At 38.7% G+C, this 12,279-nt stretch overlaps 1 protein-coding gene across 2 annotated transcripts in view; it reads left to right on the forward strand.

Annotated features, from left to right (window-relative positions):
- The window catches only part of furinb (furin (paired basic amino acid cleaving enzyme) b), a 53,280-nt gene extending 43,149 nt beyond the window's left edge, over positions 1-10,131 (forward strand). Inside the window, exons 15-17 of one of the 2 annotated variants that reach the window (XM_077710563.1) lie at positions 3,429-3,557; positions 6,961-7,068; positions 10,054-10,131. In XM_077710563.1, coding sequence (XP_077566689.1) covers positions 3,429-3,557; positions 6,961-7,019 — 188 coding nt within the window. In that variant the 3' untranslated portion in view covers positions 7,020-7,068; positions 10,054-10,131. Of the gene's footprint in view, positions 1-3,428; positions 3,558-4,417; positions 6,856-6,960; positions 7,069-10,053 lie in introns of those variants that run through there. The other variant, XM_077710562.1, reaches the window with a different exon arrangement.
- Positions 10,132-12,279: the final 2,148 nt, after the last annotated feature.

The raw sequence follows: 12,279 nt of genomic DNA on the forward strand, positions 1-12,279 counted from the left end.
GCGTTTATTGTGAACACACACAAATCCCTCTTGTTATCAACCAATTAATCTTCTAATTAAAACCCAGACAAAGCATAAAACCCAGACGAAGCACGGAGGCTTATTTAATGGCATCATGCGTTGTACATGGGGGGGATATCTTTAATTGTGTGCATAATGATGAACGCTAACAACCATCAAATAAATAATAGCCTTCTAACCTCAACAAAGGCAGATATAGTAAAAGTGTCTCAACACATTCCCAACATCCCCTAATTACTGTGTAGTGGAAATTTGCCACTTTCCGCTGCAATAATCAGTATTGACTTAAACATATGGAGTGACTTTTGCTGGCTCATAAAATTGAGCACATTACATTTTTTTCTGCAACATTGAGCAATGTTGTACAGTTTTTTTTTTTACATTTTCCCTCTCATACCCCTCCATCAATGCCACATATCTGTTAAACTCATCAGCCCGCTTTTTCAGGCATACAAATACAGCTTGTGCCCTTCTTTTGGTGTCAGGCGAGAAGAATCACAGCACTGTTATACTATGTCAACATGTTATCTCCCTAGCTGGGATATGCATTATCTGTTAAAGGGCAGACGGAAGCTTTTTTTTTTTTTTTTTAAACAACACTTCTTGGTAGAATTTTCCCAATCACACATTTTCGCATCAGAGTCCAAAGTCCTTACTGTGAGCATCTGTTGACACCGAGTACAAAACCAATGCCTTAGTCACATCCAAATCTTAAATTATTTGTATATCAAACTGTATTAGTCTTAGATTAACGCAAAAGTTGTCATTACATCCCACAATCCTAAAATATTACTTCTGTAAGAAATACTAAGGATGCAAGTCATACCTGTCGACTTGTACATATTACACGTATTTTATACGTTTTTTTACCATTTAAAATCATGTACGTACACCGACTTTTGTAGGGGGAAAATTTTTGTTCAAAAAAATCGCTAATATATTTGAAAACCGATCTCAACAAGACTGTTTTGGCTAAAATCCAGATAGTCTCGTAGGCTGGTAGCCAACGACGCTACTGTCATCGATCGTTACTATTGTCACGGTATACCAGCAAAAATTATCCTCAATCGTATGTATTTTTTTAGCGGTGCGTACAGCAATATCGATAAAGGATGACATGCGCATGTGTAGATATACATAGAGTAAATATCGTGGAAGCAAGCATGGAGTAGCCACATAGTAAGAAACGAGTTACCGCGAGTAAACATGCGTCGTACGGTTTGTACGTTTTTTGGGGGATTTATACGGGGAATCATAATCATTTATAAGGGCAGTTATCGGCAGAGGTTGACAGGTATGGCAAGTAAATGTAAGGATTTATTGGATAGACTGATTCTCCCATTTATTTAAAGACAAAGAATGCACGTGCATATTTAAAATTAAAAATGAACTCATTGGGTTACGTGCTCTAAAATTCTAAACCCACCGTTACATAAGGAATAACCATATAAAATGATGTTCTGCTGTTTGTTTACTTGAATCTAAGTCTACCATTTCAAGTACTTTATTCTGCTGCAAAAATATTTAATTATGCATCACAAACTATAAGCATAAATATTTAATAAATGGAATGTTTTTCTTTGACAGAGCCATTCAAAAAATGAACACCTAATGCAGTTGTTGTATTATACCAAGTCATGAAATTATGCAAGTTTAATTAATCATATTTTGTGTTGGCGCTTTGTGTGCTCAGAATTTCTATTTATTCCAGCTCCTTTGGTATTGTGGTCACTTTTTTCACATCACTTACTCTTCTATAACCTTATCACACATTTCACATAATATTTCATTCAACAATGGGACTGACTGAAAGACAGAACATCGTCCTGCTGTCTTCTTTGTTTGCACAGAATGTATCATCAGCGGCAATATTCTACCCCAGCGTGGGAAATGATGCTTGATGTGTGGCAATCATTCTAAATGAACTGATTTCCACACACATCCATTTGGCACTGATACTACAACCCTAACCGCTCTGGTGCGGTTGACTCAGAGCAGCTGGGTGTGACAGAAGTGGGATTTTACTGGCTTGGAACAGCTGAAGAGATCTATTGCTGTGTTTAGAATAATATTAAAGAAAAATGAGTCAGTCAGGCTTAAAATCCTTATAAGCACTTTAGGTCTGCAGATTCCTATGCTTTCAGAATACTGCATACTAGTCAAAACGTGAAGGATAATTTAATAAATGCAGCTAACTTTAAAGGGACATTTACACCGCGTTCTAAAATGCATTTTTATTTTTCATGGAACATTGATTGGACTCCTTAGTATCAATTTGCTTTCCTGGAATTGTTGAAACTATCTGCTTTTGCCTCCATACTTTGATGCAAATTTTTGTTTCAAACCTTTGGCTGCATATTTTAAACCATTTTGCCTAAATCTGAAGGATCTTGCAGTAATATTGCTTAAAAAAAAATCACACAAAAAATCCAGTTCATGGCCTTGTGCTATCGTTTGAGCCGTTGCAGTCACAAAGCATGTCAACTTAGCAACCGTAACTAAGAAGGCGCGGTGCTTTTGCAAAAGGTCAATTGACGTGAGCAGCCATTTTTATTTTCGTTTTAGCCAGTCAATTGTGAAAATGTCCACCCTTGCACCAAAAACTTCTCAGATTATTGCAAGGGTGATTTTTTTTTTGCATGCAAGTTGTCGTAGTTGTAGCAGATACTCTGATTTGTGGAGAATTTGTGTATTTCTTCTTATGCATGTTACTTAAGGTTTGTCTCTGTTGTAGTGTTCTTTAATTCGGTGTGGCGTATCTGCTGCTTTCATACTCATAGTACGCCACAATACAAATAAGCTCTACTCCCACTCTTCTGTTTTCGTATAGTGATTAGACTATATGAGCAAAACAGCCTTGGAGGGACAAAACATTTGCTTTATATTTCATTAAACACACCTTTTTTTTTGTTCGTTTGTTAGGAACAGAAATGATCTGCCCATACCCAATACCTGCCAATTTGCCATGATGGTTGATAGTTTACCTTGTAATGCTTCCATCAACGACTCATCGCAGTGACAGGCTCAGGCTTTCTCCACTGCTTAGCATCGGAGTATAAATGTTTATTACTATCCTTCATAACTCTTCATCGATATATTTTTTTTATGTATGGCAGACGGAGTTCTGCATTTCTCCTACGGGGGGTTTATAATCTCTTTAAATGTCCATATAAGATCAATTTTTACTTCACATTATTTTACAACAACTTTTACTTACTTTCTTTTCCCGGCAAAATAGTCATTCTTGTTGTTCTTTAAAATGTTTTACTGAAGAATAGCCACCTGTGGTATTTCAAAAATCAATCCCAAAAAATGTTAAGCGATTACTTTTACTTGATCAAAAACTTACCTTGGTTTTGAGGCAATTTTAATAATTTATTATCGGTGTTTCTCTCTTTCTCTTTCAGGAGTTCTCAGTCAGTTCACTCTCATTCTGTGGGGGACAGGATCCAATGTGGTCAGCCCTTTCTCATCGGAATTCCCTCGGCCCTCCAACAATAGCTGTAAGACATTTGATGCCCAGCAGATATGCATCGGTGAGATGTTCACATATTTACAACTTTTCTTCTTACAGGGGCAAGAAGCCCCCCCCAAAAAAGAAAGCTTTTTACAAAAAGCCACTACGTAGAAGTCATCCTAGGAATTTTCACAAGTCAATTTCAACGAGAACACTGTAATCATTTCTCAATATGACTTCTTTTCTTTGCTGGTAAGCTCGTGAAATGTCATCAGAACTTGACCAAATACTTCTCTTTCCAAGTTTTCATCAAATCGAGAATGGTTGAGCCCTTGAATGTTATTCCCCACTCCATTTTTCAGGGTCTATTGGCTTCTATTCACGGCAATAGACCTCTCTCAGTCAAAACAGATTCAACCTCGATATTGCCGTAAATACATGCTATTTCAATATCAATTGCCCTCTTTTAGTAATGACCACAACACATACCTGGTGCTCGGACGTTTGGTCGCTGGTCTTTTGGTCCCCGGTCTTTTGGTCCCCGGTCTTTTGGTCCCCGGTCTTTTGGTACCCGGTCTTTTGGTCGCCGGTCAAATTATGACAGAGGGTTTACTGTTGACCCCAGCTCTCAAAATTATAATCATGTGAGAGAGTTTAATATCTAAGAGAGAGAGAGAGAGTTTAACATCTAAGTACTGTTTAATCTCTACATTTAACCGGCGACCAAAAGATCGGCGACCAAACGTCCGGTCACGCACATACCCTCACCCAAGCTAATAATAACGTGTGAATCGACGCCCACTGTTATGAAAAGTCACTCCAAAAGTGAAGATGGGATTTTTCTTGACTACACGAAAAAAAGAGTTCGCACTACTATAAAATTTAACAAAAGCCTCATACATAAAGCCACACTTGTGTCTTCTTGTCTTGCTGCCACAGAATGCAGCCCCAGCTTTTCTCTCTTCCTTCAAGGCTGTGTGAAACTCTGTCCCCCCGGGTTCACGTCAGGGCCGCAGCTTCTCAATCTCTCTCTGGATAACTGGGTGGATTTATCTTCAGTGCAGGCCTGTCTGTCCTGTCACCCCGCCTGTCTCACTTGCTCTGCCACGGGACCCGCGGACTGTCTGTCGTGTCCCCCTCACAGCCGCCTGGTACTCACCTCCTGCCAGCACCAGAACCAGGTGCAGCGCAAATCTCCCCTTGCCTCCAGCGAGCCCACGGGAAAGGAATCGACGGCAGATGACAATAAAAACAGAGTAGGCGGGGACCCTCCTGAACTGAGCTCGTCTTCTCAACTCCCCGCCGTTGTGGCGGTGCTCAGCTGCGCCTTCATCCTGACGGCCTTCGCGGGAGTTTTTCTCCTGCTGCAACTGCACTCGGGGAGGAACAAAACACTCTCGGCATACACCGACAGAAGCGTGGGCTTTGCTTTCGGCCCGGACCGAGGACAGAGGAGAAGGGCTCGAATATGCTATAAGGGAGTCCCCACTGCGTGGGGGGACGAGGACCAGACCACCTACCAGTCTGAATCAGACAGCGAGGACGTTGACGGCCGCAGTGAAAGGACAGCTTTCATCAAGACGCAAAGTGTCGTCTAGACAACGACGCTTGTTGCAATTAACTGTCTGGCGCCGAGATTCGGGGGTTTATGATGTGATTTCCTAGTTCCAATTTGGACACTGGCTATAAATACAGTAGTGCATCGCTTATTGCGGTTAAAAGGATCTCAGACCTGCCGTAATAGGTAACTGTAATGTAGCGACAGTGTTTTGATGCTGTCTGTTTAATATTATTTGTACTTTTAAAACTCACTCAGTACTATTATCTGACTCCCAAATGTGGGCACTGCCCCCTAGCGGCATGAGAAAAACACTCAAATTGTGATTCGACAGCAACCCGCAGTTCATGTTTGTATGATTCTTTCTACACTTTAAATATTTCCTATATATTTGGCAGATCCAAACCGAGAAGTGTTGAATCCGCAATCTTCGATCCGCAGATTGGTGAGGTATTACTGTACATTCATTCAGAAATACGTAGAATTTTCTGACCTGTAACTACAGAATATTCCAGAATATTGGGAACTATTTCAAACAGGGACTTCCATAATCCAAATGAGGATAAGTGGTCTGGTGTTGTGTCATACCCCCCCCCCCCCCCCCCCACCATACAAAATTGCTACTTTGTTGGTCTGCACATGCGATTTATTTGATATGGTGCGATGGAACCATCAAAATTATTACAAAAGCATCTGAAGCACCTGTGATTACTGTCACATGGGTATTGTGAAGAATATCGTCAATCACATTTGAGGACTGGGGGCATTTTTACAGGGTGCATTGGAACCATGAAAATATGCATCCCTGTTAACAGAAGCTAAACTTTATTGACTTTCCTACTCCGATTTGTTGACTTAGCAACATTCCCGTGATTAAATGGTCACAACTATAATGGAGGCAGATATAGGAAAACAGCTGATACAGCTAAAAAGTATCAAATTGGGGTCTACAGAACACCTGAAATGAATGAATGAAGTAAATATATGAAATCGAATTGCAGACATCTGATATGAATCTAAAGTGGCAAGTCCTCAAAATTTAAACAATGTATTGTAATTAAAAGCAATATACATATTATATCTGGTCCCAAATGTTACATTACATTAACTGCCTGTAATATGACACCTGGCTTTGTAAAATTCCTCTTTGTCTTTTATTATCATTTTATAATAGGCTTCAGGTGGTCATATTTCATAAAATATCTGCGTGATCGCATGCTTACTTTGTTCATGCCTATTTTAACTATTTAAATAACCAATTTTTCTTCCTGAAATAAGAAAAGGGAGTATAACAAGGTATCTGAAGATGTTAATGTATTTTTAACAAACCTATTTTTTACACATTGCTGTCATTTTGAGAAGATTTGAGCCCAATTCTTATGTTGGAAGCTGAGGACCCCTATAGTAAGTTTCTGACCCCAATTCAGCACATTTTACGCCTTATTGTATCATCAAATTCCTCACATTTTAAAAGGTTTTGTATTTATTAATGTATGTCATTATTTATTAAATGAGTTATTTATTAAATGGCACAACAGCCTGTTGGACATAATGGACATTTATTTCATATTCAATCTACTTTGTTTTAGTTGTGAAATGAACTTTTAAGGCCACAAAATCCTCATTCAAACTGGTTATTAAGAAGCCATTATTGCTGTCATCTGGTGTTATTTGTAAAATGCTTGTTAGACAGTGACAATAGTTATCAATACAACAACTTTTCAGCATTGCCATGTGTCCTTGATGGAACAGTGATCTGGAAAAAAAATGGTTTAAAATGTTGTTTTCAAACGGCTTGAATAAAAGCGGTTTAACAATGGATTTTCTTCTCCGTTTTTCCTGCCAATTGAAGCGCTTCATTTTAAAGATGTTTTTACTGTTTTCTAGCCCCGGGGAAAATATTGATTTATGTCTTGTATTGCAGGAATAGCACCAATAAGAAAAGGCACCCCTCCCTCTTTTGGAGCAGCAAATGGTACATGATGCTTTCACATTTACAGCCTTTACTATCAGAGGCTAAAAACTTAAAAAGGTATTTCTGAACAAGTAAATAAGCTGTCGGCACAAAACCCGTTCAAAGCAGAAGTATATTAAAACCCTGAATTTCACCATTTTGTCATACATGCTAATCTGATGTGTTTAACATTCTCTCAAATTTAAAAACCTCTCATTAGAGATAAATACCTCTCTATGCCTGTAATATATACATATATACAATAGTTTATTTATTTTCCTTACCACTTATCCTTAAAAGAGTGGGGTGCTGGAGCCTATCCCAGCCAACTATAGGCACCAGGGAGGGGACACCCTGAATTGGCGGCCAGCCAATCGCAAAAACCATTCACACTCATACTCATACTTAGGGGCAATTTAGCGTGTTCAACCAGCCTACCATGCATGTTTTTGGGATATAGGAGGAAACCGGAGTACCCAGTGAAAACCTATGCAAGCCCAGGGAGAACATGCAAACTTCACATAGGAAGGTCTACACCTGGGATCGAAGCCTCGATCTCAGAACTGTGAGGCACACACGCTAACCACGTTACCATCGGCTAAATGTATACATACATATATAACTAAAATCAACTTAAACCTTTATTTTATATATATATATATATATATATATATATATATATATATATATATATATATATATATATATATATATATATATATATATATATATATATAGATATATATATATAGATATATATATATATATATATATATATATATATATATATATATATATATATATATATATATATATATATATATATATATATATATATATATATATATATATATATATATTAGATATTTTCTTAAATGATATCATTAGGGTCATTTTCACACTGCAATCAAATGTATTTGGTGTTTGTTGAGATAAATTTGTCTCTTCTCTTTTATTTTTACACACACACACATGCATTTATTCTGCTAATTGTATTTGCCCTCCAAGCACACCGATGGCTGCGAACTTGGCTCATCTTTCTCACAAAGCTCCAGCCCTTCTGGCATCTTTGGACAGCCTTAATATCTGTCTTATGGCCTATGTCCTTTCCTAGCATGCACATCATCCTCCCTACTCAGACACACTGGTGGACTGTCTTCCAGTGCACATTTAAACAGTGAACTACAATGCTAGAATAATAAAACAAGGTCTAAGTATAGTGGCATGTAATGTTATACCAAAGTGGCACTAATATGTCATCAGTAGTTTGTCCCACGTCTTAATCTGTAAACAAATGGCTGGCGTTCTGACTATTTAGGGTACCCTTGTCGTAGTGCACGTGTCAAAGTGGCGGCCCGGGGGCCAAATCTGGCCCGCCGCATCATTTTGTGAGAGGGTCGGGAAAGTAAATCATGAGTGCCGACTTTCTGTTTTAGGATCAAATTAAGATGAAGAGTATAGATGTATATTAAATTTCTTGATTTTCTCCATCTTAAATCAATAATTGTAGTTTTTAATCATTTTTTCCAGTGTTTTTAGTTCAAAAGTCATTTTGTAAAATCTAAAAATATATTTAAAAAAGCTCAAATAAACATTGTTTTATATCTAAAAAAAATAATGAATATTCGGGGCTTTTAATCCAGTTCTTCTAATCCATTTATTTTTAAAAAAAAATCATACTATTATATCTAAAATGGTCTGGCTCACATAAAATCGAGTTGACGTTACCCAGCCCGCGAACCAACACCCTTGTCGTAGTGTATCTTGCAATATTATCAATGTTGTATTTTTACATGTTTTCGTGCAGACTTAATTGCTTTCCTGGTTTAGTGGTCAAAATGAATTATTAAAACAACACACACTTTATAAACATTACTCATTTTCAGCCACAACGAGTAAAGATGTCGAACTACACCTTAGACTGATCACCAGTTACCCATAAGGCACATAAGGATACAACAATGAAACACAAATCCCGCAACACATCCGGAATGGGCTGAAATTCAACATTCTTGCCACCTGTAGCCCACTGCCCAGTTTTTTTTTTTTTTTTTTGGCCTGCTGCAAATTATGAAAATATCATTGAATATGGCCCACCATAGAATCTTAAATAATCCCTAAATTGCGTTGCATTTCTCATCTTAAACTCAAGATATAGGTAGTCACTTAAACCGTGCCTATATTAAGTATTTCATATCAATGTAGGAAACTGCTTCAGTATTTGTACACTTTGGAATCATTATTCAACTGTACTGTGAAAGACCTTTCTATCCTATGTTGCATTTTACTCAATAAGAGTAAAGAAAATAATTTACATCTATTTATTCCGAGGAAGGGGACACCCTGAATTGGTGATTAGCCAATCGCAGGGCAGAAAGCGACAAACAACTATTCCCGCTCACACTCATATCCAAGGGTAATTTAGAGTGTCCAGTCAGCCTACCATGCATGTCTTTGGAATGTGGGAGAAAACCAGAGTACCCGGAGAAAACCCACACAGGCTCAGGGAGAACGTGCAAACTAACCACTGGGCCGACCAGGTTATTATTGATGCTATTTTTATGTTGCAGCTGTAGCTTCAGTAGAGGCTTTATAGGCATAAAATAGTTATTGAGGGTGATTGATTCAGATGTAGCACGACTGAAGCCCTTGTTGTGAAATGCACAGCCCGGCACTGTTGTAAGCCTTCCAGCACCCTTTTTAGTTCCAAGCAGCAACTCTAATCAGCACAGTTGGTGGGAGTAGTGGCTCATCATTAATACATCTTCAGAGATAACTCGCACCACAAACTGTCGCCTCAGTTTTACGCTAGAAATGTAAATGTGCGCCTTGGGCGTCTAAAATAAAAAGAAAGATCCATTTGAAATTCTTTTATCTCGACATAGGAATACATCACTGCGTCTGGTTACTTTGGGGGACGTAAAAGACAGTTGGTGGCTTTGAGAGCAAATATTTTTTTAATCCACATTGCAGGAAGAGAGGAGGAATAAGCTTTTGACACATCAGACAAATGAAAGTCACAATTTTACCCCCGCACTTCTGCTCTGTGCTCTTCTCATTCAGGTTTTGGGGGAGTTGGACACAGAATTTGACCTGACTCAATGCTGCCCCCTACAGGTATACATCATTAGCGCAGACCTGGACTCTAATTGACAGAACCAATTGACTGTACTTAGAGACTGCTTGACCGATTTTTATCGTATTGGCAGTAACTAGTCCATTAAAGTTTCATTACCAAGAAAAAAAATCATTCTACAAGGCAAAGACCTTACAAACCAACATTCCATTTGTATACAGTGTTCCCTCGGTCATCGCGGTTAATGGGGACCGGGACCACCCGCGATAAGTGAATTTCCGTGAAGTAGGGATTCCCCTTCAAAAAGGCTTAATTTGAATTTAATTTAAAAAAAAACAATTTATTTTTCATTTTTTTATTTATTTTTTTTACCCCCCTGTATACACTACACCATATAGAATATGGGAAGAGAGAGTGAAATTCATGTTATAACAAAAAAAAACAGTAAAATATGTTGTCTCAATGTAATATTTGTATTTTATTTTTTATTTTTTTCCCCAAAAAATCAGACTCACCTGACTTTCAAGTGGGAGGCCGGGGTTTGAATCTTGGTGTTTTTTTTTTTTTAAAGAAAGTGTTTTGAAAAAAAAGCCTAAATATACCAATATTTGTAACAGCCAAAACAATAAATACAACTGCTTACTTTGGGGAGCCTGTGGCCTAGTGAATAAGTCATGGGCCTCCCACCTCTGTAGACCTGGATTCAAATCCTGATTTGCTCTGCTTTGTAATTTGACCTAACATTTCCGACTTGAAGGTACAATAAAGGACTAAGTATGATCTGGGTGTGAAAAGAGACAAAACAACAAATACTACTGCCTAATATTGGAGAGTGGTGGCCCAGTGGATAAGTCATCAGTTTCCTGCTTCTATGGTCTTGGGTTCAAATCCAAGCACCTGCACAGATTTTCCCAATATTATTCAGGTAAATGAATGAGATAAATTTACAAGTACTACTGCTTTCTCTCACAGGGTGGTGGCCCAGTGGATAAGTCATCAGTCTACCACCCCTGTGGTCCTGGGTTCAAATCCCAGTGCAGGCAAAGATTTTCCAAATATTATTCAGTTAAAAGAGTAAGTATTAATGTCTAAGTGTCTAACTGAATAAGTATTCAGTGGTGGATGAAACATTTAGTCAAAAAAATGACTAAGTGTTTCAGATAAATGAAAGAGGTAAAAGTATAAGTACTACCACTTTCTCTCACCGGGTGGTGGCCCAGTGGATAAGTCATCAGTCTACCACCCCTGTGGTCCTGGGTTCAATTCCCAGTGGAGGCAAAGATTTTCCAAATATTATTCAGTTACAAGAATAAGTATTAATGTCTAAGTGTATAAGTATTCAGTGGTGGATGAAACATTTAGTCAAAAAAATGACTAAGTGTTTCACCCCATTTCCTTGGATAAAACGTTTCAACACCTATGTATAAGTGGGGCACGAGTTGGTGTAGTGGGTTGCACACTCGCCTTTGCACCGAGAGAACGTGAGTTCGCTTCCCGGTGTCGGCGGTTCACTGACCAAGCAAGCGGTCGAGGGTCGGCCGAAGGCCGACCCGAGAACGCCTTTCGCACAGACAGGTCCTTCAACTGTCTTCCGAACTGCCGAAGGCAGTTCGGAATATAACCTTTTGTTGAAAAGTATGACTAAGTGTTTAATATAAATTAAAAAGATTTTTCTTTTTTTTTCTTCTTATTCCATTTACTGACCTACATGGTGTAGTGATCAACCAAAGGACGACGGCGGGAAGCGAACCCAGGTCTCCCAGGTGGGAGTCCTGTGAACTAACCTCGGCGCCAACCAAGTGACTACACTTTTTTATGTAATCATTTGAGTGTCTTTCCAAGAAGTCCACAGAAATAACTAAGTGAAAAAGTGTCTCAGCCGGGATTCGAACCCAGGTCTCCCAGACGGGAGTCCTGTGAACTAACCTCTGCGCCAACCAAGTGACGACACTTTTCTTTGTAATCATTTGACTGTTTTGACAAGAAGTACACAGAAACAACAAAGTGAAAAAGTGTCTCAGCCGGGATTCGAACCCAGGTCTCCCAGACGGGAGTCCTGTGAACTAACCTCTGCGCCAACCAAGTGACGACACTTTTCTTTGTAATCATTTGAGTGTTTTGACAAGAAGTACACAGAAACAACAAAGTGAAAAAGTGTCCCAGCCGGGATTCGAACCCAGGTCTCCCCGACCAAAGTCCAGTGAACAAACTTT

This window comes from Stigmatopora nigra, chromosome 2 (assembly GCF_051989575.1).
Source record: "Stigmatopora nigra isolate UIUO_SnigA chromosome 2, RoL_Snig_1.1, whole genome shotgun sequence".
Classification (NCBI taxonomy): Eukaryota; Metazoa; Chordata; class Actinopteri; order Syngnathiformes; family Syngnathidae; genus Stigmatopora; species Stigmatopora nigra.